Source organism: Anolis sagrei, chromosome 3 (assembly GCF_037176765.1).
Source record: "Anolis sagrei isolate rAnoSag1 chromosome 3, rAnoSag1.mat, whole genome shotgun sequence".
Taxonomy (NCBI): domain Eukaryota; kingdom Metazoa; phylum Chordata; class Lepidosauria; order Squamata; family Dactyloidae; genus Anolis; species Anolis sagrei.
In genome coordinates, this window is record NC_090023.1 from 176,396,950 (window position 1) to 176,419,230 (window position 22,281).

At 42.9% G+C, this 22,281-nt stretch overlaps 1 protein-coding gene across 3 annotated transcripts in view; it reads right to left on the reverse strand.

Moving 5' to 3' along the window:
- Positions 1–527: 527 nt before the first annotated feature.
- Positions 528–22,281, reverse strand: part of ASCC1 (activating signal cointegrator 1 complex subunit 1) — a 121,940-nt gene continuing 100,186 nt past the window's right edge. For all 3 annotated transcript variants that reach the window (XM_060768827.2, XM_060768826.2, XM_067465699.1), the window contains exon 10: positions 528–767. In XM_060768827.2, the coding sequence (XP_060624810.2) occupies positions 615–767 (153 nt within the window). In that variant the 3' untranslated portion in view covers positions 528–614. The remainder of the gene's footprint in view (positions 768–22,281) is intronic.

Genomic DNA, 22,281 nt, shown 5'->3' on the forward strand with positions numbered 1-22,281 from the left:
TAGGTTGTTTTTGTTGTTGTAGTTTATTGTGAAATGTGTTTTTTACATGTTGTACACCGCCGCGAGTCGCCCTAGGGCTGAGAGCGGCGGTTAACAAATGCAGCAAATAAATAAATAAATAAATAATTGACAGTTCAAAGCCCGGGTCAGGATGAGTGCCAAGAGGAATGCACGTCAACCCAACCCCGACCGGGACCGCCTTCCACCTGGAAACCAATGCCTTCACTGCAGGAGAACATGCAGATCAAGAATAGGGTTCCACAGTCACCTACGGACCCACCACCAGTACACCAATTTTGGAAGACAATCCTACTCGGACAATGAGGGATCGCCTAAGTAAGTAAGTAAGTAACTTTGGTACCATTTGGCAAATTTACACATGGTAATAACTGGTATGTGATGTGGAAATCTGCTTTTAAGAATTGTGTTTTCTGCAATTTTTTAAGATATAAGAATTGCAGAAAATATACTCATATACTCATAGGCCACCAGTCCCAAGTGAGAGTAAGAATCACTTCTATAGCAAATGAGGGAGGAATGCTTTAATGAATGTCATAGTAATAGGATCATTTAGATCATTATCATCTTGTGTGCATCATGCAGTCCTGATGTCATCATGCAAAATCTGTTGGGGCAGATGAATCTGCACTGCAGGAGAAAGTGATTTGCCCAGATGTTGCATAGTAACCGGAGCTGTCTGTGGAGAATCGCTGAGAGAGGAAGACTGAATTCAGCTGCACTTCACCAAAACAGAAGTTCTCAAAGAGCTGAAAGAAAGAAGACAGAAGTCAGGAGGAGGCCAAATATAGTCAACATCTATATGCTTGTGGTGCTTCTCTAGAGGTTGGATTTGTTGAGTAGTAAGTGATCAGACTCTTTTTAAACATAGCTCACAATTTTTCAACCTTCCTTAAAAAAACCTTTTCAAAATACAGGCTTTTCAAAATACAGTAGTAAAGGATGGAATTGGAAGTAAAAAATATCTTTAAGGTCAATGTTTCCCATTGCTTACACCAGGGTTTCTCAAGATGGGGGTCTGGGCCCCTAAGGGGGTCACGAGGGGGTGTCAGAGGGGTTGCCAAAGAACACCAGAAAACACAGTATTTTTTGTTGGTCACGAAGGGTTATGTGTGGAAAGTTTGGCCCAATTCTATCGTCGGTGGGGTTCAGAATGCTATTTGATTGTAGATTATATTTTTCTTTTTCATATCAGTGAGACTTCAGGCGCCATTTCTGAAATATTTTGATTTTGTAAAGGCCAGATTTAGTAATTTTGCAGATTATATCGGGGCTAGGGATTTTTTTCTCTCTCTCTCTACAAACCTGTTAGAAATCTACGATCATCTGGGGATGGTCTTCTCTCTGTCCCACCACCCCCTCAAGCACGTTTGGTGGGGAGAGAGCCTTTTCGGTGGCTGCTCTCGGACTTTGGAACTCCCTCCCAAGAGAAACCAGGATGGCCCCATCCCTGCTTGCCTTTCGCAGGCAGATCAAGACATATTTCTGCTGCCAGGCATTTGGGGATAAGGGGCAAGCTGCTGTGGATGTTGTGGATGGGATTTTGGGGGATGTAATTTTAATTGTATTTTATTGTATTTTAACTGGATTTTAAATTTTGTATAAATGTTGGAAATTACAATTTTTTTAAAAAAAAAATGTATTTGCCTTGTTCTAAATTTTTATTGGGTTTTGTCATGTTATAGTGAGCTGCCCTCAGTCCCTATGGGGAGAAAGGCGGGATAAATAATAATCATCATCATCATCATCATCATCATCTATATAAATAAAAATGTCATGTTCGTTTGTGGGATTCACAGAACTCAAAAACCACTGGTTGAATTGACACCAAATTTGGACACAAGATGCCTAACAACCCAATGTATGTCCTTCACTCATAAAAACACTGAAAAACACAGCAGAAGAGACTTAAAAAGCCCCCAAAACTAAATGATGAAAAGCTAAATGACAATACAGAAAAAAGGAAAGAAAGAAGGAGGGAAGGGGAGAAAAAAACAAAGAAAGAAAGAAAAGAAAGAGGGAAAGAAAGAAGGGATAAGGAAGCATGGAAGCAAAGAGAGAAGGAAGGAAGGAAAGAAGTAGAGAAGGAAGAAAGGAGAGAAAGAGGGAGGGAAAGAAAAAGGGAAGGAAGGAAAGTTAGAGAAGGAAGAAAGGAGAGAAAGGGGGAGGAAAAGAAAAAGGGAAGGAAGGAAAGTTAGAGAAGGAAGGAAGGAGAGAAGGAAAGAAAAAAAGGAAAGAAGGAAGGAAAGAAGGAAAGAGAGAAGGGAGAAAAGAGCAGAAGAGAAAGAAAAAGGGGGAAGGAAGGAAAGAGAGAAGGAAGGAAGAAGAGAAGGAAAGACAGGAAGGAAGGAAGGAAGGAAGGAAGGAAGGAAGGAAGGAAGGAAGGAAGGAAGGAAGGAAGGAAGGAAGGAGGGAGTGAAGGAAGGAAGGAGGGAAAGAAGGAGAGAAAGAGGGAAGGTTGGCTACAGCAACGCGTGGCGGGCACAGCTAGTAATCTATATAAATCTAAGTGCAATGTTCGTTTGTTGGATTAACATAACTCAACCACTGGACGAATGGACACCAAATTTGTACACAAGACACCGAACAGGCCAACGAGTGACCATCACTCATAAAAACACTGAAAAACACAGCATAAGCCAAAAAACAAAAATTACATTACAATGCATGCACAAAACCACATATATACACAAACACACATATATATACACATATACACAAACATACACACACTCATATATACACACACAAAACACATATACACAGACTGGGCCACAGAAACGCATGGCAGGGAACAGCTAGTAATAATAATAAAAACTTTATTTGTATACTGCCCTATCTCCCCTAGAGAACTCAGAGCAGTTTCCACATATGCAAAATAATACAAAAACATACAATATAAAACGAAAATATAGGCATAAACTGTTAACACAACATATACATTAAAATCAATTTAAAACTAGTTCTGCTCTCTTTTTCATACAAGGTAAGCTGCCAGCAGCAAAGATTTCAATAAGGGGCCTGGACTAGTTGGAACGGTCTGGGCCAAGGAGAAGGGAAAAATGGGGCTGGCTGAATACGGTAGTACAAGTATCGGTCTCAGCAATAGAAACAAAACATTAATTATAATAATGATAAGGCCCCCCAGTTGGCCATTTATGGGTCTCCCTTTTTACACTTCTTGTCTAGACATGCCACTAGAAAGTAGAAAGGAAAAATAGTAATAGTGGAATCAGCTGGAAGACTAGTGTTTGCCTCCTTCCCTGGGTCCCCACAGATTGGAATATGACTACAATCTCTCTTTCATCACACAACAGAAACTCAGAAGCTGTGATCCCAATAGATTTTAGGAACTAGGTCAGAGCCTCTCATTGTTGATATGTGGTGATATCAAAGAAGATATGGATTGTGGCATCGAGAAAAACAATGCTAAGTTTAACCCTGTGACTTCAAATCCATATAAATAAAAATGTAATGTTCGTTTGTGAGATTAACATAACTCAGAAACCACTGGATGAATTGACACCAAATTTTGATACAATACACCTAACAGTCCAACAAGTGTTCATCAACCCTAAAACACAACACCCCCCCCACCAGCAGAACGGACTTAAAACCCCAAAAATACACCATACACACACATACACACACACACACACACATATACACATACACTCATATACATATATACATGCACACATACATACACACACACACACATATATATCCAAGCACACACAAATATACACACACATACATATACAAACACACACAAGTTGCCTCCAGGCTGAGAGGAGCGATATACAAGTATAGTAAATAAATAAATATATACATCTACATATGCAAACAGAAATATATGTAAGCACACATACATGCACACAAATATGCATATTGACAAGCATACACATATAAACACAGATATATACACACATATAAACACATCGACATACACACACACATATACACCCATATATATGTGTGTGTGTGCACAAACACACATATATACACAGATACACAAATATATACACACATATCTATATAAATAAAAATGTAATGTTTGTTTGTGGTATTAACAGAACTCAAAAACCATTGGACGAATTGGCACCAAATTGGACACAAGACACCTAACAACCCAATGTATGTCCTTCGCTCAAAAAAATTGATTTTGTCATTTGGGAGTTGTAGTTGCTGGGATTTATAGTTCACCTACAATCAAAGAGCATTCTGAACCCCACCAACGATAGAATTGAACCAAACTTGGCACACAGTTCTCCCATGACCAACAGAAAATACTGGAAGGGTTTGGTGGGCAGTGTCCTTTGGTTTTGGAGTTGTAGTTCACCTACATCCAGAGATCACTGTGGAATCAAACAATGATGGATCTGGACCAAACTCTACACGAATACTCAATATGCCCAAATGTGAACACTGGTGGAGTTTGGGGAAAATAGCATCTTGACATTTGGGAGTTGTAGTTGCTGGGATTTATAGTTCACCTACAATCACAGAGCATTCTGAACCCCACCAATGATTGAATTGGGCCAAACCTCCCACACAGAATCCCCATGTGGGCCACAGCAATGCGTGGCAGGGGACGGCTAGTAAACACACATATATACACACAAAACACATACATACAGACTGGGCCACAGCAAAGCGTGGCAGGAGATGGCTAGTCTATATATAACAAATCTTTAACTTGGGGCAGCAGGGTTTTCTTTGGTGATAGGTACCGTACTTTGTGATTTCCATGAAAAATTAAAATGACTTCAGTTTATCTATGAACTGTACTCTTATATTATCCATGTTTGGCAGTTTTGTCCAAAATAACAGCAGGGAAATCAGACATGTTAAGTCTCTTGTCCCAGTTCCTTCAGTAAAGCCTTTCAAGGGCACTTACATGTGCGTACAAACACACACACACAGTTCAGGAGAAAGCAGCTCTAGTCATTAAAACTACACAAGAGACAGATGAAAGTATGACATCAGAATTCATTATACAAAGAGCTCAGGAGTATTGCTTAGGAGAAACTTCACATTCAATTGCTTTTCTTCCTTCCATTAAGAAGCAGGAAATTGCTTGGCCTTAAAATGCAAGTTATGTTTTTGGAAAACCTTTCAGCAAATATACTAATTTTAAACTCAGTTTAATGCTGTTGTGCCAAAGGTCAACAGTGCTGAGTAGTTTAGTTTCCCCAATACGGAGGCCTTAAAAACCACGCTCCTCCTGACTTGTTCGGCATTTTATGTCTGTCCCTACAGACCTCATCTCAAGATGGACGTGCTCAACTCTTCCTGCCATTAAGGACTCCCAATGGCTTTGAAAAATCTACAGCTTCATTAAGCTCTGCTCATCCATAGCTGATGACCCATTGATTCTTGTGTGCATAACCACTGACATTCAAATATCAAGTTGGCAGGCATAATGCTGTATCTCATTCTTTCCAGAAACGTATTGAAGAATCCCTGGCACAGATTATTCTCAACCACTTCTTCCTTGGCGTTGGCCATTTGTCTGATGTTCTGTGACCCTCTAATGTAAATCACAATTTTCCAAAGTGAGGCACCTGACGCCAGAAGGGTTGTTGAAGGGAAGCTGAGGAAGAGACTGAGATTACACAGAGATAGGGATGTTTTAAGGGAAATTTCAGCTGCCTGGTATAAAAAAAAAATACCACGCCGCTGCCACCAATATAACGTAAATATCGGGGCATGCTGAGGGACTTTCAACACAGTCAGGGGGTAAAACACCTAATCCCTCCTGCTGGTCACCCCTGTAAAGGCTGAAGAGGATCCTGAACTACTATTTCATTAAAAGATCCCCTCAGACACACACACACTCACACATGTTCCTTCAGCTGTTAAACCTCTCCCAGCTGAACACCACTTTGAAAGATCAGGGTACAGGATTTTACTTCATTAGGTTCTGGCTGAACACTAACACAATCCTGTCACAAAGCACTTCATTGTGTGTTGTGGAAACGTGAGTGTGTAATGGTAGGGTTGCTGCCACCACTCAAACTTTGGTTTGAGAAATTGTCTAGATGTTAAACTTGAGGTAAATCTTCTTATACACCAGCTCCTTCTTTTGTCTCCCTTCAAGTGACTTCTTATACACCAGCTCGTTATATTTGGCTCTCTTCAAGTGACTGAATATTAAAGATGTTGAGAATTACTGGAACTTATATAATGAATCAAGGCTGAGGCAGTTCAAACAGTGAACTAGAGAACAAGTTTATTAAGGTCTTTGAAACATACAACTGACTTCTAGGAGGTACACAAGCGTATTTTGTTACTGAAGCACAATCTTCTTACGAAATGGTTTCTTTAAACTGAGTGTCCTTTCTTTAACATGAGCTATTTCCCTCACTCTACTCTATACCTTGTAGCAGTGAGTCTCCTTGACAAGACTCTCTTGGCTGTCTCCCAGAGTATCTAAGTTTCCCCTAGACTGCTCTGTCCCTAAGAGAATATAACCACTTGTGTCCTAACTTAACACAAGAACACAGGTCTTCACTTTGACTCTCCTAGCCAAACTCTGTAGAAGCACCTGCCTTAAACTATTCTCTAACAGGCAAACTCTTAGCTCATTAAGAAAATCTACCCTCTTCTCCCTGTCAGAAATTCTTCTTCTTCTCTATTAGAAGCCCTTCTCCCTCTGTGTCAAAACTGTTTCTCCTCTTCTGTCAGAACTGACAGCCTTTTTACACTCTCTGCCTCCAACTCCTCCCCTTGGTCTTAACCAATCAGGAGATAACTGGGCTCCTCCCCTCTTCTTAGCTGTCTCTCCTAAGATGTCTGCTACACTGAGCTGCCTTACCAACATGGAGGCCGGCTCACTGACTTCTAGGCTGCGCCTACTAAAGGTATGAATCACCACACCTGGGCTCCCTGCTGTACCATCAATCCTACTACAGACATACAGAGGACACAGGGAGTGGCACCCGAGATATGGAAGATGCATTTCAGCTCAATGAACAAGATATGTTGCAAAATATGATGTGATTTATTTACTATTTGTTTATTTACTATACTTGTTGTAGTGAAATCTACCTTTAAGGCATCCAGGCCGAAGCCTGAGTGTCAGTAGCTGTCATCTTGAAAGACAGGCAGAAGCAGGAGGAGGAGTCAAGCCGACTCCTGATTTGGTAGAGCAATTAGGGGAGGAGTCGGTTGAGAGAGGGAAAGAGGCTGTCAGCTTTTGACAGAGAGAAGTGTCTTGACATCAGACACAGAAGGAAGGGATTTTTAGTAGAGGAAGCTAAATAGAGTTCTGACAGGGAAAGAAAGCTTTAAAGTGAGCCTTAAGGATAGGGAATAAGATTGAGACAAGAGCTAGGGTTTTACTGTGTTGAGAGGGCCAGTAAAAGAAAGACTTGTCTTCTTATACTTAGGGAAAGTATCAGAGAGCTTATTGCCCGGTGTGTGAGACAGACCGGAGTCTGTTCTCTAAGTGATACTGTTTCTAAGAATAGAGCAGTGTGTTTAAGGAAACTCACAGTTTTAAAACTTTATTGTCAGTAGCACTACTTGTTTAAATAACTAAGTCTCTACAACTAAATTACGTTTCTGTACCGCTCATTCTATGAGTCGATATTTGTTTAAAGTTCAATAAACCTTTCATAGTTCACTTTTAATTGGAGTCAGCTTCAGTCTGTCAAGTCCTTTTAAAGTCCAGTCAGCCAGTGAAGAAGCAATAGAAGAACCAAGGGCAAACACACCTTACCTACAACACATTCACACCTTTGGTTCCTCACACCAATAAAACTGAGGTGGTGGCAGTCATATCTACCAAAAACATCGGTCATTGATATATTTAAACTATGGTCAGCTGCTAATTATTTTACACGGGTGTCAGAGGTGGGATTCCTTGTTCCCCCCTGCCCCAGGTATCTTTGATCTTTCGTTATACTGGTGGCAGCGGTGGGATTGAAAAGTCTTCCCCCCTGCCAAAGTCAGAAAGGTCAACGCACACGCTTGATGATTTTTGTTATACTTGTATATCGCTTTTCTCAGCCTATCGGCGACTCACGGTAGTTCACAACAAGTCAGTACTCATAACATCAAAAACAAATTAAACATTAAAAACAATATAAAACCATCAGAGTAATTAATACAATAATTGGTAAAAGAGTGACTTGTATCTAAAGAAGAACCAAAACTCTGAGAAGGGAGTAGATAACTATTTTAGAATAAATAAAATCTTACCACCACATTTAAGCAACACTTTTTTACTTGTACTTGGTTCTTTTAAATCTAGCAATACTTAATTCTATTGGATGTTCCACTGTGATTTTGACTAGGCAGTTCACTAGAGAATTGGCCCGACCTTATCTAAGCTTCTGCACTTTAGTTTGGCCCTCTTTCCAGTAACCTCAACACTTTACAGCTAAGGGTATGACCCTTCTAGCCCAGCTCTTTTGAATTGTTGCACTTTCCCTAGGCTCTATTTAGGAATAGGTGCACTTACTTTGGGTCCGAACCCTGCCTCGATTTTGTCTCTGCCATGGTACTGTTTTTATTTATTTATTTTATTATTTATTTATTTCTTGCATTTATTAACCGCCGCTCTCAGCCCTAGGGCGACTCGTGGCGGTGTACAATACAAAAAAGACACTTTACAAAGCAATCAGGACAACAAACTAACATCACTAATACACAACATTTAAATTACACTAAAAATCCGCTGCGTCATATTATGGAATCATAATCAATCTCGTAGTCGTAGATTCATTCCGGTTGTCATTTCCAGTAACATAGCACTCAGTTGAAAGCCTGCTCGAAGAGCCACGTCTTCAGGCCCTTACGAAAGGCCATGAGGGAGGGCGCCTGTCTGATGTCAGCAGGGAGGGAGTTCCACAGCCGGGGGGCCACCACCGAGAAGGCCCTCTCTCTCGTCCCCGCCAGACGTGCCTGTGAGGCAGGCGGGATCGAGAGAAGGGCCTCCCCAGATGATCTCAAGGTCCTCGTGGGCTCGTAGGCCGAGATGCGGTCCGTAAGGTATTTTGGGCCGGAACCGTTTAGGGCTTTGTAGGATAACACCAGCACCTTAAATTGGGCCCGGTAGCAAATCGGCAGCCAGTGGAGCTGGAACAACAAGGGCGTTGTGTGCTCCCTGCGTCCTGCTCCTGTTAACAACATGGCTGCCGCGCGCTGGACGAGCTGAAGCTTCCGGGCCGTCTTTAAGGGCAGCCCCACGTAGAGAGCGTTGCAGTAGTCAAGGCGGGATGTGACCAGAGCGTGTACCACCGTGGCCAAGTCAGACTTCCCAAGGTACGGGCGCAGCTGGCGCACAAGCCGAAGCTGTGCAAATGCTCCCCTGGTCACCGCTGAAACCTGGGGATCCAGGCTCAACGATGAATCCAGGATCACACCCAAGCTGCGAACCTGCGCCTTCAAGGGGAGTGCGACCCCATCCAGCACAGGCTGTAACCCTATACCCTGCTCGGCCTTGCGACTGACCAGGAGTACCTCTGTCTTGTCTGGATTTAATTTCAGTTTGTTCGCCCTCATCCAGACCATTACAGCGGCCAGGCACCGGTTCAGGACTTCGACAGCCTCCTTAGTAGCAGGTGGAAAGGAGTGACAGAGCTGGACATCATCTGCGTACAGATGACACCGCACCCCGAAACTCCGGATGATCTCACCCAGCGGCTTCATGTAGATATTAAACAGCATGGGGGACAATATAGAGCCCTGTGGAACCCCACAGGTCAAAGGCTGTGGGGTTGAACAGGAGTCCCCCAATAACACCTTCTGGGTACGACCCTCCAGAAATGACTGGAGCCACCGCAAAGCAGTGCCCCCAAGACCCATTTCCGCAAGGCGCCCCAGAAGGATACCGTGGTCGACGGTATCGAAGGCCGCTGAGAGGTCCAGGAGCACCAACAGGGACACACTCCCCCTGTCTAGCTCCCGGCGCAGATCATCCACTAAGGCGACCAAGACCGTCTTGGTACCATGTCCCGGTCTGAAACCAGACTGTGCCGGATCCAGATAATCCGTGTCTCTCAAGAATACCTGGAGTTGTGAGGCCACCACGCTTTCCATGACTTTGCCCAAGAAGGGAAGATTGGAAACAGGCCGAAAGTTGTCAAATTTAGTGGGGTCCAGTGATGGTTTTTTCAACAGCGGCTTTATAATAGCCTGTTTTAGGCTCGCTGGAATCTTGCCTTCCCGAAGGGAGGCATTAACTACCACCGTTACCCACTCAGCCAATCCCCCTCTGGCCTCCTTCAGAAGCCAGGATGGGCAGGGGTCTAGGATGGACGTGGTGGGCCTCATTCCTCCAAGTATCTTGTCCACATCCTCGGGCTTCACAAGCTGAAAAGAATCCATCAAAACAGGACAAGCAGGTGCTCGTGTCACATCCACAGAGACTGCATTTAATATGGTGTCCAGCCCAGAACGGATCAAAGCGACTTTGTCTGCAAAGAACCGAGCAAATGCTTCACAGCGCGTGGCCGAATTGTCAGGGCTCCCGCCTGAGGTGGCGGGAGTCAAAAGACCTCTGACAATCCGAAACAACTCCGCCGGACGGTTTTTTGCAGATGCAATAGTGGCCGCAAAGAAAGTTTTCTTTGCGGCTTTTATTGCCGCGGCATATGCCCTTAGAAAGGACACAAACCGTGCTCGGTTTGGCTCGCTTGGGTCCGAGCGCCACACGCTCTCTAGTTCCCTCTTCCTTCGCTTCATCGCTGCCAGCTCCTCAGTGAACCAAGGAGCTGGTTTAGCTCGGTTACTTGAGAGGGGACGTTCCGGAGCGATCATGTCAATTGCCCTGGTCATCTCCCCATTCCAGAGAGCGACCAAGGCCTCGACATGATCACCTGCCGAGGTAGCGGGAAAGTCCCCAAGAGCCATCAGGAATCCATTCGGATCCATAAGCCTCCTTGGGCGGACCATCTTAATGGGTCCTCCACCTTTGCGGAGGTTAGGGGGCGCAGTGAGCCTAAATCTGATCAGGAAGTGGTCGGTCCATGGCAACGGAGAGATGAACAACTCCTCCACCCCGCCACCCTGCTCCCATCCCTGGCAGAAAACCAAGTCCAATGTATGTCCAGCACAGTGGGTGGGGCCAGTTATTCGTTGGGACAGCCCCATGGTTGCCATGGCGGACATGAAGTCCTGAGCCGCTCCTGTGAGGGTCGCCTCGGCATGGATGTTGAAGTCCCCCAGCACAAGAAGCCGTTGAGACTCCAACGCCAGGCTCGAGACCACCCCCGCTAGCTCAGGTAGGGAGACTGTAGTGCAGCGAGGTGGACGGTACACTAACAGAATCCCTATTCTGTCCCGGTCACCCACCCTCAGGTGGACGCATTCAAAATTTGTGGTCTGCGGGATGGGGCTCCTGGTCAGACGGATGGAATCTCTATAGACCACTGCGACCCCGCCTCCCCGTCCTCCGGATCTCGGTTGGTGCTGTACGGAGAAGCCTGGAGGACAAAGCTGGGTCAGATTTACGCCTCCAGCTTCATCCAACCAGGTCTCCGTAATGCACGCCAGATCTGCCCGCTCCTCCAGGATTAGGTCCTGGATCCAGGTCGTTTTTCCGTTGACAGATCTGGCGTTCAGCAGCACCACCTTCAATCCCGAGGGCCCGCTCACCTGGTTACACCAATTTACCTTAGGAGACCGGTTGGGAATTGTTAATGTAGATAAACGGTCCGAATTAGGCCAAATTCAAGGTCTCCTTTTTCCGCATCTCCTCCTCCCCACCACGACCTCTATGGGGGCCCCTCGGCTAGTGGAACACCTCCCCCCCTCCATGCCGCGATCTAATATCAAGGTCTTATTTCCTGCTTCATCAGTTGTTTGATTTGTTGGTCCCTGCCAACACCCTTGCTCCCCTTCCTCCCCCTTCCCCGCCCCATTTTTGTCCACAGGCTCCAGCCCGCCTCCTCCCCTGACCCTTCCGCTAGTCAGTAGCAACAGGGATAGTACCAACAGGGGTACTATCTGATGTTGCTTTGAGATTGTGATATGTTTTTATTTGATTGCTGTTGTTGATTTTATTTTAATGTGTTTGTTTTATTTGTAATACTTGGGCTTGTCCCTTTGTAAGCTGCCCCGAGTCCTCTTGGGGAGATGGTGGTCGGGTATAAAAATAAAGTTATTATTATTATTATTATTATTATTATTATTATTTGAAACACAACAAGATGAGTCCACAGCAGACAGTCTGCTGGCTGTTGTATTGCATCACACGTCGGAAACTTCCCAAGTGTCTAGGACTGTGTGATGTATCGCCGAATAATGCGTACAGATTCCAGTAAGGTGGCCTTCTGCAGCTGGCAGATGGTAAGTCTGTCAGCGTTGATTGTGTTTAAGTGCAGGCCAAGGACTTTAGGCACTGCACCCAGTGTGCCGATCACCACTGGGACCACCTTGACTGGCTTGTTGCAGAGTCCTTGCAGTTCGATCTTTAAATCCTCATATCGTGTCAGCTTTTCCAGTTGTTTCTCTTCAATTGTTACTGTTATCGTTATCATTATTGTTGTTGTTGTTGTTGTTATTATTATTATTACTATTACTATTATTATTATTTGAAACACAACAAGATGAGTCCACAGCAGACACTCTGCTGGCTGTTGTAGTGGATCACACATGTGATGTATCGGCGAATAATGCGTGCAAATCCCAGTAAGGTGGCTTTCTGCAGCTGGCAGATGGCAGTTTTGTCAACAGTGATTGTGTTTAAGTGCAGGCCAAGGTTTTTAGGCACTGCACTCAGTGTACCAATGACCAGTGGGACCACCTTTACTGGCTTGTTGCAGAGTCTTTGCAGTTCGATCTTTAAATCCTCATATTGTGTCGGCTTTTCCAGTTGTTTCTCTGCAATCCTGCTGTCACCTGGGATTGCAACATCAACGATCCATACTTTGTTTTTTAACATGATTGTGAGGTCAGGAGTATTATGCTCCAAAACTCTGTCTATCTGAATCTGGAAGTCCCAGAGGAATTTGGCGTGTTCATTCTCTGTAACTTTTTCCGGCTTGTGATCCCACCAGTTTTTTGTCGCAGAAAGATGGTATTTGTGGCACAAGTTCCAACGAATCATCTGAGCAACGGTGTTATGCCTCTCCTCGTATGTCTGCGCGACCTTATTGCAGCAGCTGAGGATGTGATCTATTATTTCATCTGCTTCCTTGCAGTCTACATTTGGGATCTGTTATTATTATTATTATTATTATTATTATTATTATTATTATTATTATTGTGTCAGGAGTACCCTGTTGTGAGAGAATTGGCCGTCTGCAAGGACGTTGCCCAGGGGACGCCCGGATGATTTTTGATGTTTTATCATCCTTGTGGGAGGCTTTTCTCATGTCCCCGCATGAGGAGTTGGAGCTGATAGAGGGAGCTCATCCACCTCTCCCTGGATTCGAACCTGTGACCTGTCGATCTTCAGTCCTGCCAGCGCAGGGCTTTAACCCACTGCGCCACCGGGGGCTCCTATTATTATTATTATTATTATTATTATTATTATTATTATTATTATTAAGGCTTTAAAAACACAATTGCTTATAATAGGAAGAAATAGTAGACAAAAGAATAAAAATTATGAAGATAGATATTTTTTACACAATTGCATAAATAGAAAATCAATCTGGAATGCAAAAGCTCACACAACCCACTTTCAAGATAAACATATCTCCTAGATAAACAACATATCTGTGTTTGTATGTGGATTTGTGCAGGTGCGTATATGTATACCAGGTTGCTTTTCAATGCAAAACCCACTTGGATGGAATGTAATATTTAGAATAATTTTCTGTAGACCACAGCAGTTTCATCAGGGCATTGCTTTGTATTCAGTGGCCAGAAATGAGATTTTAAGACAACTGTTTTTATTTTCCATATATTTTAAATAAGTAGCTCTCAGAGGTCCTCATAATCCTGCAGTTCTGCTTTCTCAGCAAACAGGATGTTCCCTGCATTGCCAACACAACAGGAAATTGTCACTGTCAGGTTGTTTGTGAGCCTAAAGATGTTTTTAAAGTAAGGCATATTGAAGCATTTATTTGCTGGGGAGGGGGCACACATTGCACTTTTAACTTCTAAAGGGATTATCTGCCTCCAGGCAAACTAGCACAGGAAGCAAAATGCACAGATAGGATATTGCAAATATATATTTGAGAAAACAAAAGCAAGCAATCTTTTCCAATAATGGCTGTTCCTCTTTGAAAAACCGATTCGGGCACACATATAAAATGCTTACGATATAACTTCTTTAAGCAAAACAAAACAACAGAAGGCAAAACTAGCTGCATTGTGTAGCTGTGTCTGCAAAGATGAGAGGGAAGTTGACAGCATGCCTACGAGGCCAAATGCCAGCAGGCACTTGTTTTTTTTGGGCAGCATTGAATGTGGCACACACTAGGGACAAGTCTAACCCTTGATGAACTGCTGGTAGAGATCTGAAGATGGCCATCTTTTATAGAATCACTAGCAGTCCCCTATCACACATTGTTGTGGCCCAGTCTGCTGATCTGGAAAATAAAGTAACGAGAAAGTGTTGGTTTCTAATATATGTAATGTCTTGATGCTTGTGGGTAAACAATATTTCTTGTTCACCCAAATCCACCAAGAGGAAAGGTGTTCCTGCCATACATCAAGGGAACCACTGGCCGCATATGGAAGCTGATGAGGAAACACAACATACAAACTATCTACAGACCCACCAAGAAAATCCAACAAATGCTACGTTCAGCAAAGGACAAGAGGGATCCTCTCACTTCTGCAGGAGTCTACCATATCCCATGTAGCTGTGGACAAGTCTACAAACACAGCATTGCCCAAACACAAATCAAGGAACATAAAAGGCACTGCAAACTACTTCAACCAAAGAAGTCAGCCATAGCAGAGCACCTGTTGAACCAACCTGGACACAGCATTTTATTTGAGAACACAGAAATGCTGGACCACTCTAACAACCACCATGTCAGACTACACAGAGAAGCCATTGAAATTCACAAGCATGTGGACAATCTCAACAGAAATGAGGAAACCATGAAGATGAACAAAATCTGGCTACCAGTATTAAAAAACTCTAAAATTAAAACAGCAAAACAGCAGAAGGAAAACAATCAGGGACATCTAATCACTTCTCAACAAAAGATTGCTCCAGGCAATGCTAATCAAGGTGGTCAGTTGAAACATTCACACCTAGTTCCAGCAGACAAGAGTTCTTTGCCCCACCCTGGTCTTTCCACAGATATATAAACCCATTTTCCTAGTTCCAGCAGACCTCTCTACCTCTGAGGATGCTTACCATAGATGCAGGCGAAACGTCAGGAGAGAATGCCTCTAGAACATGGCCAAATAGCCCGAAAAACCCACAACAACCCAGTGATTCTGGCCATGAAAGCCTTCGACAATATTTCTTGTTGTTTCTTTGTCAGTGTTGATATGGAGATTGTCTGATTTGCCTACTTGGAACATGCAACATATAATTGTCCTTCTTTAGGGGTGCCTTTCAGATCTATGATACTATATCTGTGTGTGTGAATCATATATATCTATCTATATCTATGGCTGGATGGCTCTTTGCCAGGAGGGCTTTGATTACGTTTTCTTGCCCTGGTGAAGGGTGTTGGACAGGATGGCCTTAAGTATTTTCTGTGGGTCTTGGTGGGTTCTGTGTGGGAAGTCTGCCCCAATTCTATCGTTGGGGTTCAGAATATTCTTTGATTGTACATGACCTATAAATCCCAGCAACTACAACTCCCAAATGTCAGGGTCTATTTTCCCCAAACTCTATCTGTGTTCATATTTGGGCATATGGAATATTCGTGCCAGGTTTGTTCCAGATCCATAATTGTTGGAGTCCACAGTGCTCTCTGGATGTAGGTGAACTTCAACTCCCAAACTTAAGGTCAGTGCCCACCAAACCCTTCTAGTGTTTTCTATTGGCCATGGGAGTCCTGTGTGCCAAGTTCGGTCCAATTCTATCATTGGTGGAGTTCAGAATGCTCTTTGATTGTAAGTTAACTATAAATCCCAATAACTACAACTCCCAAATGACAAAATAATTTTTTGAGTGATGGTCACTCCTTGGGTTAGTAGGTGTCATGTGGCCAAATTTGATGGCAATTCATCCAGTGATTTTTGAGTTATGTTAATCCCACAGCTGCCAAGCACTGATTCAGAACCTGAACAGTCTCCTTAGCAGCAGGTGGGAAAGTGATAGAGTTAGACATTATCCACGTACAGATGGCATCGAACTCTAAAACTCCAGATCATCTCTCCCAGTGTTGATGTTGAACAACATGGGGGATAGTATTGAGCCCTGCGGGACCCCACAGAACAATGGCTGTGGGTCCAAGCAGGTGTCCCTGAACATCACCTTCTGGGAACAGCCCTCCAGGAAGAATGGGAGCCACTGTGGAACAGTACCTCCAAGACCCATTTCCGTGAGGCGTCCCAGAAGGATACCATGATCTACGGTATCAAAGGCCTCTGAGAGGTCCAGCAGAACCAACAAAGACACACCCCCCCCTGTCTAGTTCCCAGCATAGATAATCTACTAAGGCAATCATGGTTGTTTTAGTTCTATGACCCAGCCTAAAGCTGGACTAGCTGAAGGAACCTTATTTCCCCATGGAATGAAATGAGATAGTTTTCTCCACCAGCTTAGAACTAGAATACACTTTGCCAATGTAAGTCGGCTCCGTGCAATAGGATAAACCATATACCTCCCCCTCATTACTCCAGTAGATAACAAAACCAGCAGATGGTACATCATGTATGGGAAAGAACCAGCACAGTATCAAGTAGGAGGTCCTCACTGTCTGTAGAGATATTGTTACAACCCCCCCCCCCCCAAAAAAAACCCAAAACAAAACAAAACAAAAAACGGTCCTTTGTTGGTGGAGAAATCCATATCTGAATGTTTTGTTACTGGGGTAAAAATGTAACTGATGATACAATTAATTCTAAGATTTTTTGCAAATAAATATAGGACTCCTCCAGAGGGGGCAAATGGCTCAGGAAGTTTTGGTATTGGCTGCTAAAATTGTCTCCTTTTTTCTTTTTCTTTTTTGAAAAATCAAATGACATTTTATTATTCTGTACTATTTTACATGATGGCAACAAGAATGATTGACAACTGGAAAATAGAGGGGAAAATTGTGGAGGCCGTGACAGACTTTGTATTTCTAGGTGCAAAGATTACTGCAGATGCAGACTGTGGCCAGGAAATCAGAAGACGCTTACTTCTTGGGAGGAGAGCAATGTCCAATCTCAATAAAATAGTAAAGAGTAGAGACATCAGACTGGCAACAAAGATCCGCCTAGTCAAAGCCATGGTATTCCCTGTAGTAACCTGCGGATGTGAGAGCTGGACCTTAGGGAAGGCTGAGCGAAGAAAGATAGATGCTTTTGAGCTGTGGTGTTGGAGGAAAGTTCTGAGAGTGCCTTGGACTGCGAGAAGATCCAACCAGTCCATCCTCCAGGAAATAAAGCCTGACTGCTCATTGGAGGGAAGGATACTAGAGACAAAGTTGAAGTACTTTGGCTACATCATGAGGAGACAGGAAAGCCTAGAGAAGACAATTATGCTGGGGAAAGTGGAAGGAAAAAGGAAGAGGGGCCGACCAAGGGCAAGATGGATGGATGGCATCCTTGAAGTGACTGGAGTGACCTTGAAGGAGCTGGGGGTGGTGACGGCCGACAGGGAGCTCTGGCGTGGGCTGGTCCATGAGGTCACGAAGAGTCGGAGACGACTGAACGAATGAACAACAACAACTATTTTACAACAAATCTCAGCACCATAGCAACATATTATTACCACTCCAAGTGAGTTTCCTTTTCATTCCAAGACATATAGTAACAAAAAGTGTTTCTTGGTTTTTTGTTTGTTTGTTTCGAAAACACTGATAGTACATCAGTGAAATGCACTATTGTATTATTACTCTAAAAACATTAAATAAAAATATTTGTCTTGGAAATTATGGGATCAGCTCAGTAAACCATGGCTTTTAAAAATGAACACACACACATTGTAGTGAAGATTCTAGAAATTGCTACAAACACTTTCAAAAGAACCAGAGTCAATAAGAACTTGAGAAATCCAAGGAACATTACTGCATGAAGACTAATATGGAAGAGTCTACAAACAGTTATTGTCTTCCTGGACTTAGGTGAGAGGTGTGTTTCATAACAAGGTTCCTTTTGTTTTCACTTATAAATGACAGTGGAATCAATTTTAGGATACAGAAATGATGGCGGTAACATTGTTTGAAGAAAAGAGGGCCTGCCATCTATTCAAAACAGATGTTCACCTTTCTGATAACAGTTTTTTGCTGAACTGTGGATGTTAGATGTTGTGAAATACACTTCATTCTCTAGAGTACAAACATTCCCTGTACTAAAAACAGGCCTTTTCCTACATCTCAAAATTCCCACAGGGACAGAAAATATCCCAAAAGGACTCAGTGAAAGGTTTTTATCAAATCCATCTTGATGTGGGCTAAAAATAAAAGAAAATGAAGTCACTCAAATATCTTTCCTACATACTAGATCTTTGGTAGAACAATTGATTTTTCCGAAAAGGTATCTAGCTATACATTAATCACAACCACACCACAAAGTTTAAGGGACAGCCACAGCCATTTTATTCGTGTCTTCTATTTTTACTACCTCATCTCCTCCTAGCCTCAAGCTGTAAGTAATACGAGCCACCAAGTACGACAAACTAGCAGATGAAGAGGGCAAGAGTATACTCAAAAGGAAAGGAGAACTCTCTCAAATGCAGATGTCCTTAGGAGTGCAAAGGCAGCAAATGGTCCCTGATATCCCAAAGTTAATGTCTTATTTAAAAAAATAGCTTCTGTCATCCTATCCTGTGTGCGTTTAACAGGATCACACTTCACTGTATATATTTGTTGTGACTCAGATGGAATCACAGACTATCTCTGATGAGGATGATGGGACTCCGGTTCACAGTTTGGTTCAAGATGTCCCTGTTATAGACGTGCAGTTTCCCACAGCAAGACATGAGAGTGTTGATACTGAAATTAGCCACATACAGATGGATTCAGAGAAGGAAGATAATTCTCAGCCTGATAATGAGCAAACAGGAAAACAGGCTGACACTAATGAACAGACTGACCTTGATGAAATGGGAACCTTAGATAGAGCTGATTGTTTGGAATTCCGAGTCCGAAGAAGTGAAAGGATAGCTATCAAGAGGGAGGTCAGGGGCCAAAGAAATGCCTTCACGTTTTGCAAAGGATATTAAGGCATGTGTGTGAGACCAAATCTTTGTCAAAGCAACTTTGCGTTCTACTAAGAAGTTTGCCTATGTTTGTCTGGATTTCAGGGCCTTGTCATGTTCTCTTGGGTTGATGCCTTTTTGATGCCTTTTTGGATTAAGCTTCAAGTGCTTTAAGATATTGATCTGTTGGAACATTAAGCTTTGCTGTTACGAACTTTTTACCTTTTATTTTTAATAAACTATAAAGACTTCTGGCTGTGTGTGGTTTGGTGTCTTCAGCAAGGTGAATCTACTCTGAGGTGCAACAATACTAGATTTGGGAAGAAATTGTTCGGCTTTCTTACTAGCCAGAAAAAGAAGGAAGTAGGAGGGTGATAAAGCTGCCAGATAGATACCTCTGTATATGAACCAATGGAAGCATCTGTTGAACCTATCAATGCATTTTCTTCCCTCTAATCCATCCCTCCTATAAAACAGGATGGAATTGATGAAGAATCTTTCCATATTAGCACCCTTTAGATGTTCTATGGGACTTTAGGTGCTGCTTGTGCCACAAGGAAGAAAAAGGAGACAGTAGGGCCTCTGCATGGAGAAGATGGTGACACAGGAGAGGGGAAAGAAAGGCAGAGCTGCTCAACACCTTCTTTGCCTCAGTCTTCTCCCAAAAAGAGATTGGTGTTCAACCTGAACAATATGGAGCAGATAAATGCACCCCAAAATAGGTAAAGAAGGAACTAGCAGAAGTCACTTCAGAAAATTCTTGAAGAACAGAAGTCCCAGCAGACTGGAGGAGGGCAAATGTTGTCCCTATCTTCAAGAAGGGGGGAAAAAAGAGGAGCCAAACAATTACCTTCCAGTCAGCCTGACATCAATACCAGGAAAGATTCTGGAGCAGATCATTAAGGAAGCTGTCTGCAATCACTTAGAAAAGAATGCTGTGATTGCTAAATGTCAGAATGGGTTTCTCAAAACAAGTCATATCAGACTAATCTTATCTCTTTTTTTGAAAGAGTTACAAGCATGGTAGATACAGGAAATGCTGTGGGTGTAGCATATCTTGATTTTACAAAGGCTTTCGACAAAGTCCCCCATGACCTTCTTGAAAATTTGGGCTAAGGAATGTTACTATTAAGGGGATCTGTAATTGGTGAAGCAACCGAACCCAAAGAATACTCACTAATGGATCCTCTTAATCCTGGAAGGAAGTGGCTAGTGGAATGTCGTAGGGTTCTGCCCTGGGCCCAATACTGCTCAACATCTTTATTAATGACTTGGATGAAGGTTTAGAGGGCATGATTATCAAGTTTGTGATGACACCAAATTAGGAGGGATAGCTGATACTCCAGAAGACAGTATCAGAATTTAAAATGACCTTAACAAATTAGAGAGCTGGGTCAAAACTAACAAAACGAGTTTCAACAAACACAAATGTAAGATACCACACTTAAGCAGAAAAAATTAAATGCAAAGATACAGGGCAGGTGATACCTGGTTCAACAACAGTCCATGTGAGAAATATCTTGGAGTCTTCATAGACAACAAGTTTGATGTGAGCCAACAGTGTGATGCAACAGCTAAAAAAGGCAATGGGATTTTGGGCTGCATCAAATGGAGTCTAGTGTCTAGATTGAGGGAAGTCCTGGTGCCTCTCTATTCTGCTTTGGTTAGACCTCCCCTGGAATACAGTGTCCAATTCTGGGCACCACAGTTTCTATTATTCTATTTTTTTCCGCAGTGAACTGGAAGCTGGGCTCTCACTGGTTTCACAAAGCATGGCAGTGTAGCATCCAATTCCTCATTACTGTCTTGGAATGCACATTGCCACAGCCCAAGAAAGCCACAAGTGACACATTACAAGGCCAGTCACAGCAATCACAAGCAAAAATGAATTTCACATCAGGTTACTAGTTTTCTTGTTATTGCACATGTACAAATATGAAACGAGTGGAAACAAATTAACAAAAAGACACATATTGGTGTGATTACTAAACATCAGAATGGGTTTCTCAAAAACAAGTCATGTCAGACAAATCTTATCTCTTTTTCTGATAGAGTTACAAGCTTGGTAGATACAAGGAATGCTGTGGGTGTAGCATATCTTGATTTTACGAAGGCTTTCGGCAAAGTCCCCCATGACCTTCTTGCAAATTTGGGCTACGCAATGCTAGATAAAGAGGGAAATAAACGATCTTGCTGGATATGGTACTAAGCTAATATAGTTTATGGTTTATGGTGACTCTGTTGTGGGATTTTTCTGCATCTGAAATTATGTGAATTGCCCAATGTCACCAAACAAGCAGCTAATTTACTCTATTATGTTTACATGGCTATCAGGAAAATTTTACATACTTACAGACATGGTGGCTATATGATGTTGACAGTCTTCTGGTTGCAGTAAAACTCTGTAAGTGCTCATCATTATCATGGAATTTAACCTTGTACTCAGGACAAATTGGAAACATGGTAATAAATGTGTATTTGTGGGGAATTCACTGTGCATCTCTTAGTTGATGGGCACATAGAGCACAGTGTCAGAAGGGACCTGATCTACATCAGTTATAACAGTAATACACTCAAAGGGTGCTGACTTATAATGAGTCAGAAGACAGGTACATTTACCTCAGTATTGTCAAATCTAAATAGCAGCAGCTTCCCCGGGTTTCTTTTCTATATCTTACTGGAGAAGTTCAAGATTGAATCAGGCAATTTCTGAATGTGAATCACATGTTTGATCAGTAATCTACATGTCGTGTCCAGTAATTGTGTGCTACAAGACCTACAAGCCACTCTAAACACCTTCGCAGAAGCATACGAGAAGCTCGGCCTGACATTGAACATCGAGAAAACCAAAGTGCTCTTCCAGCAGTCACCAGCCAATCCCTCTCCAATGCCAGAAATACAGCTTAATGGTGTAACATTAGAAAATGTTGACCATTTCTGCAGTCACCTCTCCACAAAAGTCAAAATTGACACTTAAATACAACATTGCCTGAGCTCTGCGAGTGCAGCATTTTTCCAAATGAAGTACAAAGTGTTTGAGGACC